The 23,236-nt window shown below is 42.3% G+C and overlaps 1 protein-coding gene across 2 annotated transcripts in view; it reads left to right on the forward strand.

Moving 5' to 3' along the window:
- Positions 1-1,947: 1,947 nt before the first annotated feature.
- Positions 1,948-23,236, forward strand: part of CWH43 (cell wall biogenesis 43 C-terminal homolog) — a 52,839-nt gene continuing 31,550 nt past the window's right edge. For both annotated transcript variants that reach the window (XR_005720697.1, XM_040238182.1), the window contains exons 1-7: positions 1,948-2,073; positions 4,784-4,975; positions 8,486-8,606; positions 8,964-9,118; positions 11,931-12,132; positions 13,946-14,034; positions 21,339-21,596. Coding sequence is in view for 1 of the 2 variants with exons in the window: in XM_040238182.1 (XP_040094116.1) it covers positions 2,031-2,073; positions 4,784-4,975; positions 8,486-8,606; positions 8,964-9,118; positions 11,931-12,132; positions 13,946-14,034; positions 21,339-21,596 (1,060 nt within the window). In the remaining variant the exon portion in view is untranslated. The remainder of the gene's footprint in view (positions 2,074-4,783; positions 4,976-8,485; positions 8,607-8,963; positions 9,119-11,930; positions 12,133-13,945; positions 14,035-21,338; positions 21,597-23,236) is intronic.

Raw genomic sequence — 23,236 nt, forward strand, 5'->3', positions numbered from 1 at the left:
TCAGATGCACAAGGGCTTCCTAGGTGGTGCTAATGGTAAAGAACCCACCTGCCAATGCAGGAGGTCTAAGAAACTCGGGTTCAATCCCTGAGTCAGAATATCCCCTGGAGGAGGGCACAGCAACCCACTACAGTATTCTTGCCTGAAAAATCCCATGGATAGAGGAACCTGGTGGGCTGCAGTCCATAGGGTCCCACAGAGTAGGAGACAACTTAATCGACTTCCATTCAGTTCAGTTCATTTCAGTCGTATCCAACTCTGTAACCCCATGGTCTGCAGCACGCCAGGATTCCCTGTCCATCACCAACTCCCAGAGCTTACTCAAACTCATGTCCATAGAGTTGGTGATGCCATCCAACTAGCTCATCTTCTGTAGTCCCCTTCTTCTCCCGCCTCCACTCTTTCCCAGTATCAGGGTCTTTTCCAATGAGTCAGTTTGTATCAGGTGGCCAAAGTATTGGAGTTTCAGCCTCAGCATCAGTCCTTCCAATGAATATTCAGGACTGATTTCCTTTAGGATTGACAGATTTGATCTCCTTGCAGTCCAAGGGACTCTTAGCATGGGCCAGATGTATGATTTTAGAATATTTTCTCCCATTCTGCACACTGTCTTTTCACTTTCTTCAACTGTCTTTTGAAGCACAAAACCTTTTAATTTCCATGAAGTCCAGTTTAACTATTACTTCTTTTTTCACTCGTGCTTTGCTGTTGTATCTAAGAATTCATTGTCTAACTAAAGATAATGAAAATTTACTCCGTTGTCTTTTTATAGTTTCATCTCTTACGTTTAAGTTATTATCCATTTTGAATTAATCTTTATCTATTGTGTGAAAATGGGTGGGGGGTGTCCTATTTGCTCTTTTTCATGTGGATATTCAATTCTCCTAGATTGATTTGTTGAAAAGACCAATCTTTCCCTCATGTAATTGTTTTGGCAAGTTTGTTGAAAATCATTTGACCATAAACAAGCAGGTTTATTTCCAGAACTCTCAATTCTATTCAGTTGATCTTTATCTATTTACAATAAGAACTCTTTGCTTAAAACTGCTATGGACTTACAGCAATAACTTCTCTTCACTGATTCTTATGCTTTTAGACAATCCTTCATTGCTTAATTCCATGGCAAATCTTCGAGAAGTGCTAAATGACAAACTGTCCCCCCACCCCCCAAATTAAAGCGAATTAAAATACGTTTGCTTTGAGAAGGTTCTAAAAAAAAATCCAAAACATTCTGAGGTGTGGTACTATTTGAGCAAGAAATAACCAGCCTGGTTCACTGGCTCCATTGTTTGTTAGAACGTCTCTCCCTGTCTCCTCAGGGATGGGCACTCTCAAAGATCATTATCCATAGAGAGGAGGAGGGCAGAGTTTCCACTCCCATCAGTTACTTTCTTTCCCATGAGCAAGCGTTGAGACGTCTCTGAAAGCCAAAGAAATTTCTGTAATGTGTAGAATTTTTCAATCACCTTTCCAGAATGTGATTTCTATACTACCAAAGCTAAGAAGCAGAAGCGCACACAGGTGGCCGTCGCAGGTGCCCCCTCGCCTGAGAGCGTCGCCGGGCCTTAGGAACGCCAAGGTCCCGTTGGCACCTGCTCGCCGAAGGCGCCAGAGCCCTTGGCTGCTCAGTTCCCCTTCTCGGTCTTAGCTTTCCCCCGTCGCCACGCGCCCTCGGGCCTCCTTTAAAGAGCACCGCGGGTCCAGAGTTGGCACGAGGCCGCCCTCCTGCGCGCTCGCAGCGCGCCACCCCCGGGGCTGCTCCGGGGCTGGCCGAGAGACCTGTTTTTTCCCCGGAGGCAGGTCGGAGGGCCCCGGCTCCTTCGCTTTGGCGTCGGCGGTGGCGGTGGCGCTGGGCACCCGGCGCTCAGAGAAGCCCCGGGGCCCGGCGGGCGGCGCCGGGTGCGACGGGGCGGAGGCGGCGGCGGGCCCCACCCTCGCCAGGGCCGGGCGTGCGGGCTGGCTGGTGCCGGGGGCGTGGACGCAGGGTCGGGAGGACGCGGCAGCTGGCCCGGGACCTAGGGGCTGCGGCCATGACCTCGCCGTGGAGAGAGGTGCTCCTGGAGAGCCTCCTGGGTAAGCCGAGGCCGCCCGCCGCGCATCCGCCGGTCGGTCCCCCTTGCCCTACCGGGAACCACGATGCTCGGCGGGCTTGGCTGAGCCCCGGGAGGAAGGAAAGCAAGCTCGGTGCCCGGAATAGAGATGCTTATCGTCCCCTGTCACCTTCTGCTGCTGAAGGAATTTTAAAAAGAGAGAAAAGCCCTAGATTGAGGTTCCGAGGATCCGGCGCTCCCCCGTCTTTCCGAGCTCCTATGCCACCCTGGTGTTGCGCCCAACGGGCACGACTTCTTCACCTGTCGGCCTCGAACTGCGAGGCTGGTACCAAGCCCGAGTCCCCTCACCGATGACCTTTAACTGAATAAATTTCAGTACCGAGCTTTGGCTTCCCAAGCGGCTCAATGGTAAAGAATCCGCCTGCCAATGCAGGGAACTCCATTCCTGGGTCAGGAAGATCCCTTGGAGGAGAAAATAGCACCTTTCAGAAGGGGGCGCCGTTCCCCCCTCCCTCGGCGCCCTGGCTGTAACACTCAGGGCCGTGTCTGCTGCTGGGGTTGGCCCGGCACGAGTGGGCTTGGGTGGTTGTCGCACATTGTGAGCATTTGGCCAAATACATCCGACGTGAGACACGAGTCCCGTCGTGTGTTCCCTTAGCAGCTTTGCAAAAAGTACCAGGAACAACTATTGTTGTTGATATTGTCTGAGTTGTGTGGTTGAAATCAGAACTCCCAGACAAACGTTTGGGAGATTGGTAGTTCACAATGAAAGGAAGGGGTGCCTTCCTAAGAACTGGGTTTTCTGGGCGGGGAGGCTCATTATTTGGCCCAGTCTGTATCTCACAAGTACAAGATGTAAAAAGAATTATGCCCTCAGTAGGTATGTGGGGGGCTAGGTACTCTGTGTACTTGATCTTTTTTAATCCTCATAACTCTGTGGGGTGGTTAAAAGTACTGTTTTCAGTGATTAAGAACAGTTTGGAACTGGATTCCTTGGTTTTCAGTTCACTGCTATTTGCTACTTTTGTGACCTCAGGCAGTTACTTAACTTTCAGGATCTCCAGAGTTTTTGTTGTTTGATTTTGCATTTGTAAAGGAGGAGTAGAAATAGTGTTAGTTTCATAGGACACAGGTTGTCTAAGGAATCAGAAAGAAGATCCCTGTGAATACTTAGAGCCTCACATGTGTTAAATGTCCATTGGTTAATTATCATCACTGTAGAAGATTACAAGGTCGGCAGATGTGAAAGTAACTTCAAATCTGAACTTTCCACTACCCCACACTGCCTCCTAAGGCTTAGGTTTAAAATAGGCTACTCACAAGAAAAGGATTATTTCCTAACTAACCTGCCTTTAGCTGTAGTCTGGAGTGGGAGGAAGTTCTATTGTTTTTTGCTGTTTTTGATTTTCACCATATTTCTCATTAAAGAAAGGTCAACTTAGTTGAGGAAATTTTTTCAGGGTCCTGATGGGAAACCAGATTGAACCTGGATGGCTGAGATGAAGAGCCTTTAATAAGGGATTGCCACCTTACAGGGCTTTCCTGGTGGCTCAGATGGTTAAGAATCTGCCTACAGTGAAGGAGATCTGGGTTTGATCCCTGATTTGGGAAGATCTCCTGGAGAAGGGAATGGCTACCCACTGCAGTATTCTTGGCTGGAGAATTTCACAGACAGAGGAACCTGGTGGACTGTAGCCCATTGAGTTGCAGAGTCAGACACCACTGAGCTACTTTCACTTTACCTACCTGTATGAACCTAGACAGCATATTAAAAAGCAGAGACATTACTTTGTCAACAAAGGTCCGTCTAGTCAAGGCTATGGTTTTTCCAGTAGTCATGTATGGATGTGAGAGTTGGACTATAAGTAAAGCTGAGTGTCGAAAAATTGATGCTTTTGAATTGTGGTGTTACAGAAGACTCTTGAGAGTCTCTTGGACTGCAAGGAGATCCAACCAGTCCATCCTAGAGGAGATCAGTCCTGGGTGTTCTTTGGAAGGACTGATGTTAAAGCTGAAACTCCAATACTTTGGCCACCTGATGCAAAGAGTTGACTCATTGGAAAAGACCCTGATGCTGGGAAAGATTGAGGGAAGGAGGAGAAGGGGACAACAGAGGATGAGATGGTTGGATGGCATCACCAACTCAATGGACATGAGTTTGGGTGAACTCCGGGAGCTGGTGATGGACAGGAAAGCCTGGCGTGCTGTGGTTCTTGGGGTCTCAAAGAGTTGGACACGACTGAGTGGCTGAACTGAACTGAAATGATGAATGAGGTTAAAGGGACAAACAGGGGATATTGAGGGACTGAAAATAGCTGGAAGCCATTCTCATCCTGGGCCTGAGAAGGGGATGGAATTCTCTTATTGGAACCCAGTTAAGGCCAGAGTCATGAAGGAGGGCAGCCAGCCAGAGCAGTTGTAGTAGTAATAGTTGTTGTTATTTAGCTGTTAAGTCTCGTTCGGCTCTTTGCAACCCGGTGGACTGTAACCTGCCAGGCTCCTCTGTCCATGGGATTCTCCAGGCAAGAATACTGGAGTGGGTTCCATTCCCTTCTGCAGGGGATCTTCCCAGCCCAGGGATTAAACCCTGCATGTGTCCCCTGCATCGGCAGGTTGAGTCACCAGGAAAGTAGTCCAGCTGTAGTGGAGGGAAGGGCTGTTGTCCGAAACAGTGACAAAGTTACACTTTCTCTCTCTCTTAAAAACTATTTTTTCCCTTTTTCTCCTCCTAGGATATGTTTCTTGGTCTCTCTGCCATGACCTGAGCCCAATGATCTATTACTTTCCCCTGCAAACACTAGGACTCACTGGGTTGGAAGGTTTTGCCGTAGCATTTCTTTCTCCATTATTCCTCACAATTACTCCTGTCTGGAAACTGGTTAATAAGAAATGGATGCTAGCCTTGCTGCGGATAATTACTGTTGGTAAGATTTAAAAGTGATTCCTTAAATTTCTTTTTTTTAGTTAAAAATCCAGGGGAAATATGTAGACTGGTCTTTGAATGCTAAATGATTAAGTAAAAAATAAAAGATGTCTCTTTCTCTTACTACTGCCTTCAAGAGTTTTAGTAGAATTGTAAGTCTAAACCAAGAGTCAGCATATTTACATTTTTAACTTTTCTGTCAGATTGGAAAATTTTAAGGACCCCTGAACTGAAGAGGAGAAAGATACCTTGGAGATGTGAAAGTATTAAATATGTTTTTGTTCTTTTTTCCAACTATGATACAGAACTCAGAAGTCATTAAAAAGTTGTTAAATGATAATGCATAAAAATATGGAAATTATGCATGATGAACATTGTAGTAAGCAAAGGTAATCAATAAATTAGGAAAAATATTGCAACTTTTCTAGTCAGAGGACTAATTTCACTAATATATGGAGTTTTTATAAATCAGTAATAAAAGGACCAATAACTCAATAGAAGAGAAAGCAAAGGATATGATCAGTTTACTGGAAAGGAAATATAATTTGTTCTTTAAAAGATACTAAAGGGTGTAGAATACAAATCATATATATATATATATATTTATAGATAGTTTCTCATATCAGATTGATAAAGAACAAACTTAACACTATTGTAAGCATGGGAAAACAGGCACTCATGCGTTGCTGGTGGGAATGTAAATTTGAACAGCTTCTGCAAAGGATAATTTAACAGTGTTTATCAAAATTACAACTGTATTTTTCACTCAGCAATTCCACTTCTGGGCATATGTCCTATAGATAAACTTACGTATGTGTCAAATGATAAAAATAAAAGGTTATTTAATCACTGTAGCAATATTTATAATAACAGTGTCAGAAATAATCTAAATGTCACCCATACGGGATAGGTTAGGTTAAATAAATTTTGATTATGAAACTGGGAGTACTATAGAATACTATGCAGCTATATTAAAGAATGGGAACATTTATGTAAGGAAATGGAATGTTCTCCAATAGTAAGTGAGAAAAAGAGAAGCACTGAACAGTATGTTCAGAATGCTAACATTTGTGTAAAATAGGCTAGATGAAATATATTTAGTAATTAATTGAACATGCATTAAATAGGTCCAAAAGTATTTTAAAACACACTGATATTTTTGTTGCTTCTAAGGTGAAAACTTTGATATTGAGACAGATATGAAGATGAAACTTTGCACTGTATACCTTTCATAGTGTTTGAATTCTGGATTTTAATATGTTATATTGCCAAAACCCAGTAGTTAAAAAATATACACTTACTATCACAAAGACTTGAGGTTATTATATTAATAAATATTGAGAGACCTTGGAAAAGTACTAGTGGTAAAAAAAAGTAAGAATGTGAGGTCATGGAGAAAAAGTTTATAAAACAAAAATACCAGACTCCAGTCTGATTGAATCTGTAGCTGAAAAGTATTGCCTGTCTTGCCCTTTTGCTATAACACAACTGGTTTCTCTGAGTTTTCCAAGTGGCATTTGTTCATGAACCAACCATGCTGTGTGTATTTCTTCTGTCTAGGAACAGTGACTGAAATCACTAGGAAATTCACCTTCCGTTTTTCTGTGCATCAGTCCCTGAAGAAGGCAGAACATGGTTAGTGAGTGTAGCAAGCTCTGTGGTTACCCACAAAGATCTGAAGCCCTAAACAGCAGTGGGAAAGACCACTGGAAAATGCATCCTTTTAAAAGATGATGTCTGTAGGAATGAAAAGAAATATCAAATGATCATGAAATTTTCAGCTCCAGAAATAATAAAGATGGAACTTCCTACTTCCGGAGTATATTTAGTAACTGAGTTAAACTATCCTCGGCTTACAGAATTCTTTTATGACTATGGCCTCATTACACTCCGTGGTTGACTTTATGGGGCGGATCTATCTCATCAGTGCCCTTTTTCGTTGCCTTTGCTCAGTGCTGCCTATGGCAGCTTTACCTACAGAGCCACTCACCATACAGTTTCTGGGACAGTTTTTTGTTTTTAGTCTAGTTCTGGCCCAGTAACTTCTGGAGGCTGTAATGTAATAGGAAACAACTGGAGAGTATGGTGTTTGAGATACTTCTTGTTGTTCCCCTTTCATCTCCTTTTTCCCTGAAAACCCATTACTTGAGTAAAGGGTAGAATTGTATTTGAGAAAGGTGGGTGGGTAGGAAGGTGACTCAGATGTGGGTTAGGAAAGTGACTTGAGGATGAAGAAACCAGTTTGTGTCAGATGCTCCTCCAGGTGTCCGTTGAGTTTGATGATGCTCAAGAGAGGCTGAAGTAAGTCATGCTTTGCCTTAAAACTCCCTTTTCAGGTACTTTTTGGACTTCAAATACTTCTTAAGAAGATGAAACAACGTTGTTTTTTGCAGAGTCCGAAGGGATTCTTACACAACTACAAAGATGATCTGAGTGTTACATGCTGTCTCACTGCCTTTCCTTTAGATATTTTAGGTTAATCAGTACATAGTTAACTATTAAACTGTTAAACTAGTTCATACTGTTGGGTTGGTCAAAAAGTTCATTTGGGTTTTCTTTAATGAAAAATCCAAATGAACTTTTTGACCAGCCCAATACAATTAATTTAGATTAGTTTTGATCTTAATTACTTCGACTCACTAAAATAGCCCTGATTAAAAAGATAGACAATCTTAAGTGTTGACAAGAATATGAAGAAACTGAAGTCCTTACACATTGCTGATGGGAATGGAAAATGGTGCAGTTGGTTTGGAAAACAGTTTGGCAGTTCCTCAGAATGTTAAACATAGTTGTCATATGGTCCAACAACTCCACCCCTTGGAGTTAGACCCAAGAAAAATGGAAACATTCACATAAGACCTGGTACATAAATGTTAGTAGCAATATTATTCATAATACCCCAAAAGTGGAAACAATCCAAATGCCCACCAATGGGATGAATGAATAAACAAAAAGCAGTATATCCATGCAATAGAATATTATTTAGCCATAAAAAGGAATGAAGCACTGACATATGCTACAACATAGATGAACTTTTTAAAAAAAGTTTTTTATTTAAGTTTAGTTGGTTTACAATACAGTGTTCATTTCAGGTATAGTTGTGCAACTTTGTAAACATATTAAGAACCACTGACACGGGGATGATCCAGAGAGATAATATGGGATGGGAGGTGGGAGGGGGGTCCAGGATTGGGAACTCATGCACACCCGTGGCGGATTCATGTCAACGTATGGCAAAACCAATACAGTATTGTAAAGTAAAAGAAAGTAAAAGTAAAAATAAAAAAAAAAAGAACCACTGAGTCATACATCTTAACACAGTGAATTTTATGGTATGAATAATACTGCAATAAAAATGTTCAAAAAGATTTATACATACACATAATAATACATTAACTCTATCTTCCTGAGGGTAAACATGGTATTAGACACAACAGTTATCAAAGGCAGATCATTAACAGTAGGGCATGATTGCCAGAAATGTTTAGTTCTCCTTAAAATTTGTTTGTAGGTAGCATCGCCTCCTTCCAGGCTCCAAATGCCAAACTTCGGCTCACGATCCTTGCACTTGGTCTGTCTTCGTCACTGGTGGTGCATGCTGTGACGTGGTGGACGGGAAGTGGCTTGCAAAGGTATAGTTTGCATCTTGTGCCTTAGGCAAACAAGTGTGGTCAGTTACCAAAGGGAAGTTGGGACCGGGCATTCCAAGATACAGTTTTTAGCTTTCAGAAAGGCCTTGTTGAAGTCTCATTTTTTTTCCTTTTCACAAAACCAGGATGTGAGTATTTGTCATTACTCTCAATAATGTTGTGAGAATGGAGAAATTATAATGAGTTGCCTAGGTAATGGGCTATATAAAGGCTAAATTGTGTAGATTACCAACAAGACTACCTCATAAACTCCTTCTGTGACACTGTGAAATTCACAACGGAAGGAGTACATTGAAACCACTCACAAAAAAGTTGTTAAAAATATTTCTGTACTTACAGGTACTTCAGAATCTGGGGATTCATTTTAGGACAGATTCTTCTTCTTGTTCTCCGCATTTGGTACACGTCACTAAACCCAGTCTGGACTTATCAGATGTCCAACAGAGTGATACTGACGTTAAGTACTATTGCCACACTTGATCGTATTTACACAGGTAAGCATAGGCCCAGTTTATTTAGGGGTTTTTGTCTCTTGCACTGTTTGTTTACCTTTCTTATCTGAATGGCACACATCTTGGAAAGATAAAACGAGTCTTTCTGCACTCTGTCTCCATGTCTGCTTTTTCTCCCTCTGCAAGAGTAGCTGGCCTTGGAAGTGGACTATTATCTGAGCAGAAGGCACCTTTTCCTTGGCAGCACAGAGAGTGACAGTAACCGTTCGTCTCTGGCTCGTCTCATTGTGGAGTGGGAAAGTAGACCCTGACCTCACGTTCCCTGCTGGCTTTCAGCTCTGTCTTCTCCTCTTTCCCTCTGAACAGGGCTTTCCAGGACGAGATCCGTCAGCCCTCTGCCTCCACACTGACCCCAGCCCATCTGTAACACTCTGAAAAGTTATTTGTTAGCAAGGGCTTTGAGAACTGCATCAGTGCAGTTCAGTTGCTCAGTTGTGTCCAGCTCTTTGCAACCCCATGGACTGCAGCACTCCAGGCTTCCCTGTCCATCACCACCTCCCGGAGCTTGCTCAAACTCATCTCTAACGAATCAGTGATGCCATCCAACCATCTCATCCTCTGTTGTCCCCTTCTCCTCTTGCCTTTAATCTTTCCCAGTATCAGGGTCTTTTCCAGTGAGTTGGCTCTTCTCATCAGGTGGCCAAAGTATTGGAGCTTCAGTTTCAGTCCTTCCTATGAATTTTCAGGACTGATTTCCTTTAGGATTGACTGATTTGATCTCCTTGCAGTCCAAGGGAGTCAAGTCTCCTCCAACACTGAGAACTGCATGAATTTGTTCTTTTTTTTCTCTCGGTTTGTGTTTTGCTTTTGCTCCACTCCCCCCACCCACCCCGCCCTACCCTGAAGTCTGAAGGTATTTAAACTCCAAATCTGAAATGTAAAAGGAAAGGAAATCCTGAACATTCATGTGCTTGCGGGCTAAGTTGCTTCAATCAAGTCCTACTCTGTGCAACCCCATGGACTCTAGCCCACGAGGCTCCTCTGTCTGTGGGATTCTCCAGAATACTGGAGTAGGTTGCTGTGCCATCCTCCAGGGGATCTAACTGACCCAGGGATCGAACCCTTGTCTCTTATATTTCCTGCATTGGCAGGCAGGTTCTTTACCACTAGCTCCATGGATATTCATACCACCTTTCGAATCACCTGTCCGGAGCTTACAAGCAAACTTGCACGTTTGCATTACTCGCTAACTCCAGACTTCTGAAGAAAAGGAAGAAATGTTGCTAGATTTTACTTAACTTGCTCCTGGCTTTGTGTGTAACTCTCAATGAGTCACTATACTTCTGTAAATAGAAGGAGAAATCTCTCAGGTTAATGAAAGCTTAGAGAGTTTGGCTCACCATGAACAAAGAGTTGGTTTAACTCCTCCAATTTTGGTAAGAAATGGGGGTGGTGAGAAGAGGGGAACATCATGCATGTAAATTGATCAGGAGACATTGATGTTGATTAGAACATTTAGAACTCGGTTCTCACGCGCTAATATATGTTTTGTATTTTATAAAATGCTCACATGTGAAGTAGAAACTCAGGCAGCAAACTTCACAGGGACAGCCTGATAAGGATCTGGATTCAGGGTATCCCTTACATTTCTGGACTTTACATTTCTGGAGTTTTCTTCTTTCTCGCTTCTGTTTTAAATTTTTGTGACCCAGTTGTTAGTCCCTTCCTGTTTTTGCCTTGTGCCCCATTTACAAAGTTCAACTCCTTTCCAGCTTTCCCAGGATATCTCATCATCCCTGGCAACGTTTTTTTGGGTAGTTTTATTGAAGATTTGCTGCGCCTTGTGGGGAGAGTCACATACCATAGTGTGTAGCAGTGTTGTTACTGGGGAAAGTCGGCTTAAGCTGCTCTCTTTTCCAAGGACTGTCCCCTTGGCCTTCAGGCCCTTGGTCACCATCTGTCTTCAGCACCCTCTCCCTCACCCCCATAGCTTTCAGCTCTGCTCGTCCTCCCCCTCACTCCTTGTTGGGCAGAATGGCTTTCTTCCTGCCTATGAAATCATGCTTTCATTCCCACAGGCAGACTCTCAGGTTTCTTTCTGTCCTGAAGTAGGCTTACCAGTGTCTCGAAGCATCTGCCCAGCAGGCTTTCTGTTCCTATAAAGGCATTCTCTTGCCAGCATTTTCTGCAGTTGGTACATTTCTGTATGTGAAGTCACTAATGCAACAAACAGACCTCACTGTTAAAACAGTCCTAGGAAGTATAGTAGAGTAAAGCACACAGATACTGGCTAGGCTCTCTCTACCAGCTGTGTGATCTTGGATCTGTTTTCTCTGGGCCTCTCAGTTTTTCAATCCGTGAAATGGGGTTAGTAATAGAGCCTACCTCGTAAAGTTGCTGTGAAGATTAAATGAGTTTATGTGAGGGGCTGGCCACAGTAACTGCTCAGCTGATGCACTGTTAACACTCTGGGGGCTCAAGATGAGGACCTTGTTCTTTTTTGGGAGAAGCAGCCTGGTATACTGGGGATGTTCCATTCCAGGTGGGCTGCATTTGTTCCCTGAACTTACCTTTCACTTTTCATACATATAGTTTAGCTCATAACTATTTGTTTCACATGAAGTACATACCTTTCTGCATTTTCAGTTGTCAGATTCCAAAATGATTTATTCTCCTGAAATCCTGGTCTAGCCTCCCACTGCCTGCCTCCCGGCATGTTCTACCTGTTATGGGGTCTCACCTTCCCCTCTAAGTAAGCTCCTTGAAGCCATGTACAATTTCCTACTTGTTTAAAGTCCGCTAATATAGAGGGTAAATTTCTGTGTAACTGCCCCTTTTCTGTTTTTTATTCTAGATGGTGCCTGCTATAAACCTCAACAGAAGAAGAATGGTGAGGCAGCCAAGGCAATGGTTTCTGGTCTGAACTGGTTGTTGGCAGGCGCTGCCTTTGGCAGCCTCATGTTCCTCACCCACTGGATTTTTGGAGAGGTGTCTCTTGTCTCCAGATGGGCAGTGAGTGGACACCCCCATCCAGGGCCAGATCCGAACCCATTTGGGTGAGTTAGGGTTTGGAAGCAATCCAGAAATTGACTGGTATGGTTGAACACCTTGCTCCTCTGTGTGAGCAGCTAGACAAGCATGACATTACTGTGTACTCTGGAGATGAAGGCACTTGAGGGCTGTTTGCCTCTGTGCTGAGGGAATGCTGGGAGGTGACAGGGACGATTGAGGACCCTGTGTGGCAGGTGAGTGGCCCCTCTGGACGGGGAGCATGGGAAGGGCAGGGCTCTTTGTTTGCAGACGCATCCCAAGCCCCTGGGACAGAGCCTGGCACACAGTAGGTCCTCATCAACGTTTGTCATTGACTTGGAGATAGACAGTTGTCAACCGTGTCCTCTCAGGCCTTTGCTGTCTTCTGAACACCCAGGGCCATCCTTCACCTTAGAGGGTGGGAGCAGGCAGGAGAGTGGCCGAGAGCCTCACTCCAGAGCCAGAGGGCCTGTTTCAGATTCTTTGTCCTATGTGGGCGGCTGTGTCTAGTATCCAGCAGGTTACTCAAGTGCTCTTTTCCCCAGTGTCCTCCTCTGTGAAATGGGGATAATTATAGCATTTACTTTGGGCTTCCCTGGTGGCTCAGACAGTAAAGAATCTACTTGCAATGATGCAATCCCTGGGTTAGGGTGATCCCCTGGAGAAGGCAATGGCAACCCATTCCAGTACTCTTGCCTGGAAAATCCCATGGACAGAGGAGCCTGGTAGGCTGCAGTCCATGAGGTCACTAAGAGTCGGACACTTCACTTTCAGTGAGCGACTTCCCTTTCACTTTTCACTTCCATGCATTGGAGAAGGAAATGGCAACCCACTCCAGTGTTCTTGCCTGGAGAATCCCAGGGACGGGGGTAACCCCAGTGGGCTGCTGTCTCTGGGGTCGCACAGAGTCGGACATGACTGAAGCAACTTAACAGCAGCAGCAATATATGTAAAAATCTTCAAACAGTTCCTGCTATCTAGTAAGCACTCTATGTTTTCTAGTTTATTTATACTATAGCTACTTCATTGAGTGGCATGTTGCAATTTCCCACTAAAGTTTAGCTAAATTCTTTTTTAAATATTATTTTTATATATTTATTATTAAAATTTATTTGGTTGCACTGGGTCTTTGTTGCAGCATCCAGGATATTTAGTTGCAGCATGCAGACTCTTAGTTGTGACATGCAAACTGTTAGTTCCAGCATGTAGAATTTAGTTCCCTGCCCAGGGATTGAAACTGGGCTCCCTACATTGGGAACGTGGAGTCTTAGCCACTGGACCACCAGGGAAGTTCTGTTTAGTTCTTTTTTTCCTCCCCATCCCCTACACGTTTTTGCCAAAGTAGTTAAAGAATGAAATAGTTTGTGGTTATTTTCAAAGACACACAATTTATAATTATTTATCAAACTCACCTCAGTCCTAGGAAGGCAGAAACTATTGATAACTATTGAGGTATAGAAAAAAATGAAAAGAGGTACACTAAATAGAAACTATTCCCAGTGACTTTTTCTTTTTGACTTTGGTAGAGTCATTTTAAAATGTCCCATAGCCAATATGAACTATAATACTCTGAGAAAGCTCAGTTACTTTGTTTACATTGACCATGAAAGACTGCAGATGTCACTTATGACAAGTCAGAGGTGCTCTTATGTCAGTGTTCTGAATGTATATAACATTATTTCCCAGTAGACTTTCGTGGTCTCATTGGTTGTTTCATACTTACCTTGTCTCTTGGATGTGCCTAGAGGTAGAAGATACATTTCCATTTTATACTTGGGGGCAATGGAATAGTAACAGCATCAGATAGCCTACAACGTCATTTTTTTTTTTTTTTAATAGAGGTGCAGTTCTGCTGGGCTTTGCAAGTGGATTGATGCTCTCGTCTTGTTCATGGTTTCCAGGTTCCAGTTTAATCTGGTGGATTACAGGTGTGTGGTTTCTCTGTAGAAATGCTTGATTGTCCAATTTACTCACAGGTACATGCCCCTGGGGTGGAAGGAGATGACCATACAAGCCTGTGCCGATGCGGGTGGGACAGTCTCATCACCACGGTTACCAGGGGTTACTGGCTCCAGGTTCTTGCTTCCTCCTCCTCATTTTCCCACTCCTCCTTAGGGGTCTTATCTGCCTGATGATGCTGACATCCTCTCCCCCGTCTCCTAGATAACTTATCTGGGTACAGATGTCTGTAGCAATTTTATTGACAGTCTGAGGAGATGGAGGGTTGGACATGCCATGTGGCCAAACCTCTTCTTCTGTCTTGCTTCTCTGGTTTTCAGGAATGCCCTTGTTTGGGACTTCGCAGTGAAGTTCAATTTCCCTTTCTCTTGTGTGGGTAACCAGTTGCACCCCTCACTCCTCTGTTCAGCCTTGGGAGAGTCCATGTTTGTTTATTCAAAAGCATGTACCCTTTCTGCCCAGTCACGTCCTTTAGGATTATAGACTGTTGGTGAAGACTATCATATTTCCAGAACCATCTACTTATTTTTTTTAAAAGGTTTTTTGGTGTGGACCATTTTAAAAACCTTTATTGAATTTGTTACAATGTTGCTTCTGTTTTATGTTTTGCTTGTTTGGCCCCAAGGCCTGTGGGATCTTAGCTCCCCACCCAGGGATTGAACCCTCACCCTGTGCATGGGAAGGTGAAGTCATAACCACTGGATGGCCAGGGAAGTCCCCGATCTACTTATTTTAATGATTGTGACTGTTTTGTTACTGTGACTGAATTATGCCACTCTTTTCCCTGCTCCTTAAAAGGCGGAAATGGTTAGAGTCAATTTTAGTGTTAAGTTAAAAAAGAAAAAATATCCATTCTGTGACAGTGCAGATGCTGTTTGGTTTATGTGAACAGAGATGTCCTTATACATTTTAATTAAGCAGGTGATTCAGAGTTTTGTACTTGATGCTGGGTATGGGTTTGTGAGATAACATGTAACGATAATGGAAGATAAGGTTTAATAACCTCATAGGTGGTGGTGGTGGTGGTGGTTCAGCCATTAAGTCACGTCCAGCTCTTTGCGACCCCATGAACTGCAGCAGTTCAGGCTTCCCTGTCCTTCACCATCTCCCGATACGTTTCTGTACACCCTCAGTGCCATTACCCTTGTGTGGAGGCGTGTGTCAGCCAGGAAGCTGCTCAATTCCCAAGGTTAACCAGCCCCGCATCCTCCTGGAGCTGTGTGAGCAAACAGTTGCAGTCATGTTAAGCTGGTTTTACTTGTTTGTGTATTTTCAGGTAGACATTCCTTAAGGGAACGCTTGGTATGAATATAATGCTAGGAGTAACCTTTCTTCTCATCAAAGAAATGCCTCCTGTGATTGTGCACAAAAATGGCCAGAGAACCTTATCAGTGCTGAGTGTGCACTGAGCATATATAGCTTCTTAATCTGTATGCAATTAGGAAAAAGAACATGAATTGAAGGTTGTTCATGCCTTTTCTCATGGCATAGGAGCAAAATGTTAATTGGGCATGTAATTAGCAGCTTCATTTTAAACCTGGGAAAGCTGGGGTCCACAGAAACATAAAGAACAGAAAGCCTTGAACTTATAGTTTTACGCTTATATTTATTTCCCCAGATAAGTAAACATAGCCTGGCGCATTAAACCTAATCGAGTTTGACTAACTTTCTGAAGTATTAAATAAAAGGCCCTAGGGGCAAGCCGATTTAAGGCTTCTAATGGCTATTTGAGTAGAGAGGAAAGCAGGGCTGTAATTCATGAACTCTATCGCCCCCTCTGCCTGCTCACCTGAATTAAGTTGGAGCTCACACTTAATTATCTGGAGACAGTGCTCACTTTTCACCATGATTCATCTCTGGAAAACATCTCAAAGTAGAGTGAAGAAAAAGAAATATTTTCACTGAACAGTTTAAGTTCCAACTGGATCTGAGTATAAAATTCATTATGGCAGTGACCAATAGAATTTCCCAAATGTGAAGAGACAGGAACTTTAGATCTTGATGCCAATTAAATAAGTAAATTCAAAGTTCTATTTTAAAAGATATCTATGTCCTAAATGCATTGATAGGACCCCAGGGTACTATACAGAATGCTTATAATTTTATTGTATGAGGAACTTGGTCAATCGAAAATGAACATGTTGGTTATTATAAATATCATTGGAATATTCAATTACTATGAATTCTGCTTGTTGTCTTCAGTTCAGTCACTCAGTCGCGTCCGACTCTGTGATCCCATGAACCGCAGCACACCAGGCCTTCCTGTCCTTCACCAACGCATGGAGTCCACCCAAACCCATGTCCATCAAGTTGATGATGTCATCCAGCCATCTCATCCTCTGTCATCCCCTTCTCCTCCTGACCTCAATCTTTCCCAGCATCAGGGTCTTTTCCAATGAGTCAACTCTTTGCATCAGGTGGCCAAAGTATTGGAGTTTCAGCTTCAACATCAGTCTTTCCAATGAACACCCAGAACTGAACTCCTTTAGGATAGACTGGTTGGATCTCCTTGCAGTCCAAGGGACTCTCAAGAGTCTTCTCCAACACCACACAGTTCAAAAGCATCAATTCTTTGGTGCACAGCTTTCATTATAGTCCAACTCTCACATCCATACATGACTACTGGAAAAACCATAGTATTGACTAGACGGACCTTTGTTGGCAAAGTAATGTCTCTGCTTTTGAATATGCTATCTAGATTGGTCATAAATTTCCTTCCAAGGAGTAAGCGTCTTTTAATTTCATGGATGCAATCAACATCTGCAGTGATTTTGGAGCCCCCCAAAATAAAGTTTGACACTGTTTCCACTGTTTCCGCATCTACTTCCCATGAAGTGATGGGACTGGATGCCATGATCTTAGTTTTCTGAATGTTGAGCTTTAAGCCAACTTTTTCACTCTTCTCTTTCACTTTCATCACGAGGCTCTTTAGTTCTTCACTTTCTGCCATAAGGGTGGTGTCATCTGCACATCTGAGGTTATTGATATTTCTCCGGGCAATCTTGATTCCAGCTTGTGCTTCCTCCAGCCCAGCGTTTCTCATGATATACTCTGCATATAAGTTAAATAAGCAGGGTGACAATGTACAGCCTTGATGTACTTATTTCCTGTTTGGAACCAGTCTGTTGTTCCAGGTTTCTCAAGAGGCAGATCAGGTGGTTTGGTATTCCCATCTCTTTCTGAATTTTCCACAGTTTATTGTGATCCACACAGTCAAAGGCTTTGGCATAGTCAATAAAGCAGAAATAGATGTTTTCCTGGAACTCTCTTGCTTTTTCCATGATCCATTGGATGTTGGCAATTTGATCTCTGGTTGCTCTGCCTTTCCTAAAACCAGCTTGAACATCAAGGAGTTCACGGTTCACGTATTGCTGAAGCCTGGCTTGGAGAATTTTAAGAATTTTACTAGTGTGTGAGATGAGTGCAGTTGTGTGGTAGTTTGAGCATTCTTTGGCATTGCCTTTCTTAGGGATTGGAATGAAAACTGACCTTTTCCAGTCCTGTGGCCACTGCTGAGTTTTCCATATTTGTTGGCATATTGAGTGCAGCACTTTCACAGTGTCATCTTTCAGGATTTGAAATAGCTCAACTGGAATTCCATCACCTCCACTAGCTTTGTTCATAGTGATGCTTCCTAAATCGCACTTGACTTCACACTCCCGGATGTCTGGCTCTAAGGTGAGTGATCACACCATCATGATTATCTGGGTCGTGAAGATCTTTTTTGTACAGTTCTTCTGTGTATTCTTGCCACCTCTTCTTTGTATCTTCTGCTTCTGTTAGGTCCAGACCATTTCTGTCCTTCATTGAGCCCATCTTTGCATGAAATATTCCCTTAGTATCTCTAATTTTCTTACAGAGATCTCTAGTCTTTCCCATTCTATTGTTTTCCTCTATTTTTTGCGTTGATCGCTGAGGAAGGCTTTCTTATCTCTCCTTGCTATTCTTTGGAACTCTGCATTCACATGGGTATATCTTTTCTTTTTTCCTTTGCTTTTCGCTTCCCGTCTTTTCACAGCTATTTGTAAGGCCTCCTCAGACAGCCATTTTGCTTCTTTGCATTTCTTTTTCTTGGGGATGGTCTTGATTCCTGTCTCCTGTACAATGTCACAAACTTTTATCCATAGTTCATCAGGCACTCTGTTTATCAGATCTAGTCCCTTAAATCTATTTCTCACTTCCACTGTATAATCATAAGGGATTTGATTTAGGTCATACCTCAGTGGTCTAGTGGTTTTCTCCACTTTCTTCTTATTTGGGAGGACTCAGACTCAAACAAAGAGAGAGACAATGGCACCCCACTCCAGTACTCTTGCCTGGAAAATCCCATGGATGGAGGAGCCTGGCAGGCTGCAGTCCATGGGGTCTCGAAGAGTCGGACACAACTGAATGACTTCACTTTCACTTTTGACTTTCATGCATTGGAGAAGGAAATGGCAACCCACTCCAGTGTTCTTGCCTGGAGAATCCTAGGGACGCGGGAGCCTGGTAGGCTGCTGTCTATGGGGTCGCACAGAGTCGGACATGACTGAAGCGACTTAGCAGCAGCAGCAGCAGCCTCAAACAAAACACTAGTTAAGCTACATGGTTAAGAGAAACAGGCAAAGTAACAGTGTATCATATGCTCCCACTGGTGCACAAAAAGGGAGGAAAATGCACACATACGCCTTTTTCTTCCTGTGCACAGACTGTCTGCAGGAGGATGGCAAAGAAAATGCTAACATTGGTCGCCTTCACTAAGGAAGGCACCTTAGGAAGCATCACTATGAACTCATAGGGGACCAGGGGAACTCTTTTTCACCTTTCAGATTTTTGGGTTTTGAATTTATAACCGTAAAAATACAATTTTAGTGGATTGAAAAATATGTAGCCTGTTTAAAAATAGAAATGAAATTAAAAATGAAAGTGATCACTGTCAAGGGTAATCTGAAGAGATTGTCTTTCTCTTCTTTGTAGTAAGACAGATGCAACAATGTCATAGATTAAAATATCTAATTAGGACTCATTTTTTAGAAAAACAGTCATTGTAAGCTGGTAAACTTGGAGCTTCCCTGGTTGCTCAGCTGGTAAAGAATCTGCCAGCAATGTGGGAGATCTGGGTTCAATCCATGGGTTGGGAAGATCCCCTGGAGAAGGGAAAGGTTACCCACTCCAATTTCTGGCCTGGAGAATTCCATGGACTGCATAGTCCATGGCGTTGCAAAGAGTTGGACACTACTGAGTGACTTTCATTTTCACTTATATTGGTAAACAGAAAAATTCCCCCTCCCTAATAATCAAATAGGGCTTCCCTGGTGGCTCAGGGGTTAAAAGCGTCTGCCTGCAATATGGGAGACCTGGGTTCGATCCCTGGGTCGGGAAGATCCCCTGGAGAAGGAAATGGCAACCCGCTCCAGTATTCTTGCCTGGAGAATCCTGTGGACAGAGGAACCTGGTGCACTACAGTCCACAGGGTCGCAAAGAGTCAGACATGACTGAGCGACTTCACTTCACTAATAATCAAATAAATGAAAATCAAAATATGCTATAAATTTCATCATTAATTTAGTAAAACTTTTTAGAAAGAAATGCTTTTGGCTGTGTTTCTAGAGGAAGTGAGAACTACTATAACCTCTCAGGAAAGCACCACAAATATTGACTCTTTAAAATGCTTTTGTCTGCTGATGCAGTAGATGTACTTCTAAGAATCTTTTTAAGAATTATTTTAAGGAAACAATCAGAGATGTAGTGAGAGATTAATTGACAAAGAAAGATGTTCCTCACAGTGTTGAAAGCTTTCTAAATGGCCATCAGCAGGAAAATGATTGTTTATTTTTTGTTGTATATTTATCCAGTGGAAGAGTATATATACATAAACATAAAAGTTTTAGAAGAAAAATATTAATGACATGAAAAAAATGTTCCTGATATAATGTCCCACAAACAGCAGAATATAATCCTTACTATGTGGCTTGATTCATTTTTTTATGTAAAAATACTTCTGTATATATACAGAAAATGACATAGGGGAAATATATAGGCATATTAGCTGGGATCATCTTATCTCAGTCCTAGGTGATCCTTAATTGCTTCTTTACAGTTCTGCATTCTTAAATTTCTTTCAGTGAATAGGCTTTACATTTGTTTATTTCAAATTTAAAAAGTTGTTATTAAGATAACCGTGTTAAAAACTTGAAGGCCTAACTGTGGAATTAAAATCTGTGGGTTGTAGCGGGCCCTGCAGTCTGGTTCCCACATTCATCTGAGCGCTGGCTGTTCTTTCTGAAGTGGGGAAGGACAGTCACATGGCACCGTGATGGTGCGGGTGGAGCTTGCTGCTGGATGAGAGCTACGGGGTGCTAAGAAGCGGGCTGGATCCTCTTCCTGGAATTCTTGCCCCAAGCAGTCAGAAGCTGCCGTAGACGTCCTCTATTATGTATAATGTTGACAGAAATGTCCAATGTCTAGAAAATACCATATTCTGTGCAAAGGCGTTATATTGATGGCTCCAATAATGGAGTGCTGTGCTGCCATCTCAAAGCCGATTTCATAGAAATATGGAGAAAGGTCATATTCCTTCAGATCTGGCTCAATGAATTAGCAAACATTTACTAAGTGCCTCCAATGGAGATTCCACCGCCCCCCAGCACCTCAGAGGCTGATGTGTGCATGAATGTACTGCCTGCAGAACTATAAAGCAGTGAGTCCAGGAATGCAATCTCAGTCACAGCTTCTTTTAGGACTGTGAGATTGAGAAGGTCAGTTTATGTATTGTGGTTGACAGGCAGCATTTAAATGGATGGAACCTGCTTTAGAAAAGTTCTTAACAAAAATGTTTCAGAAACTACCCTGATTTTACCTGTTTTCTAATGTCCTAGATTTGGCTGGTTAAATTAAATTAACATATTCTTGGTATTTCAGATAATTTCATTTTTTTTCAGTTTTTGCTATACGAATTTTAACACAACCTAACAATGCCTTCTTCTGTTCCACTGCTCCTCTCAAAGACCTAGCACTGGACTGAGATTTTCTGGATCCATATTCCACCTCCTGCTGTGCAAGTAACTAGCTGCATGACCTTAAGCAAAGCATATTAACCTTGCCAAGACCTTAGTTTCTCATCAGTCTAGAAATTGAACCAGCGTGCCCCCTGAGGTCCCTTCTGGCTCTAAATAGTCGTAAAGTGGTCATCCTATAAGCTTATTATTCTTTTCTTTTTTTTTTTAAAAGAAAATGGAAGAGGCTATTAATGCTTTCCTGTCTGATTAGTTTTCTTTCTCTCTCTCATAAACAGGAGCGACCTCGGCAGCAGGACTTCTTTACCTGCCCACGTGGGCAGCCGCTGTGTCTGGCTGTGTGCTTGCTCTCTTCACGGCATCCATGTGGCCTCAAGTGCTTGGACACCTTATTAGCTCAAGCTCAAGCCCTGGAAAAGCCATGACCACTGCCATGATATTTTATATTCTAGAAGTATTTTTCTGTGCCTGGTGCACAGCTTTTAAATTTGTCCCAGGAGGTGTGTATGCTCGAGAAAGATCTGATGTGCTTTTGGGTGAGTACATTTGAAAGTTCTGGATTCAAGTCACTACTCAAACATTCCTTTCAGGACTGACTGGGATATGTACTTTACACAACTGATTAGAATAAATAGGATGATTTTGCCTTTCTTATTGAAATAGACTCTTCTGGTTAAAAAAAAAAAAAACACTAGAGAAATGTCTAAATTACTATTTATTTATTTATTTTTATTTTTTATTTTTTTTAAATTTATTTATTTATTTTTAATTTTTACTTTACAATTCTGTATTGGTTTTGGCATAGATTGACATGAATCCACCACAGGTGTACATGCGTTCCCAAACATGAGCCCCCCTCCCACAAAAAACCACGAATAGCCAAAGCAATCTTGAGAAAGAAGAATGGAACTGGAGGAATCAATTTGCCTGACTTCAGGCTCTACTACAAAGCCACAGTCATCAAGACAGTATGGTATTGGCACAAAGACAGACATATAGATCAATGGAACAAAATAGAAAGCCCAGAGATAAATCCACATACATATGGACACCTTATCTTTGACAAAGGAGGCAAGAATATACAATGGAGTAAAGACAATCTCTTTAACAAGTGGTGCTGGGAAAACTGGTCAACCACTTGTAAAAGAATGAAACTAGATCACTTTCTAACACCGCACACAAAGATAAACTCAAAATGGATTAAAGATCTAAATGTAAGACCAGAAACTATAAAACTCTTAGAGGAGAACATAGGCAAGACACTCTCCGACATAAACCACAGCAGGATCCTCTATGATCCACCTCCCAGAATTCTGGAAATAAAAGCAAAAATAAACAAATGGGATCTAATTAAAATTAAAAGCTTCTGCACAACAAAGGAAAACATAAGCAAAGTGAAAAGACAGCCTTCCGAATGGGAGAAAATAATAGCAAATGAAGCAACTGACAAACAACTAATCTCAAAAATATACAAGCAACTCCTGCAGCTCAATTCCAGAAAAATAAACGACCCAATCAAAAAATGGGCCAAAGAACTAAATAAATTACTATTTAAAAAAGAAATTTATTGGGACCATCCAAGCAGTTCAGTGGTTAAGACTCCCTGCTTCCACTTCAGGGGGTGCAGAGTCAATCCCTGGTTGGGGAACTAAGATCCCACATGCTGTGTGGCTTTTAAAAAATGTAAGTTAAAAAAAGAAAAAAATTTCTTAGTTCATCGATAACTTTCAGTAATATTTATTACTGCAAAGGCCCTGGAAGTAAATTTGTTGTTGTGTAGTCACTGAGTCATGTCTCACTATTTTGCAAACCCATGGACTGTAGTCCTCTACCCATGGGATTCTCTAGGCAAGAATACTGATATAAATTGCCATTTCCTTCTCCAGGGGATCTTCCAGGCCCAGCAATTGAGCTCAAGTCTCTTGCTTGGCAGATGACTTCTTTACCACTGAGCCACCTGGGAAGCCGTTGGAAATAAATAGCTGTGAAAAAACCAAGTTTAAACCATAATAAGGTGTAAAAGAGGTCCATGAAACACTGTATTATATGATATGTAAGGAAAAATATGAGCATGGTGCTCACATTGCTATTTTGATGGTAGGCTTGTAAATATGTATATAGGAAGTATGTTTTTTTGGTTCTCCTGAATTTTATATGGTTTTTATTTACCCTCTTT

The sequence above is a fragment of the Oryx dammah genome, unplaced genomic scaffold (genome assembly GCF_014754425.2).
Source record: "Oryx dammah isolate SB20612 unplaced genomic scaffold, SCBI_Odam_1.1 HiC_scaffold_3, whole genome shotgun sequence".
Taxonomy (NCBI): Eukaryota; Metazoa; Chordata; class Mammalia; order Artiodactyla; family Bovidae; genus Oryx; species Oryx dammah.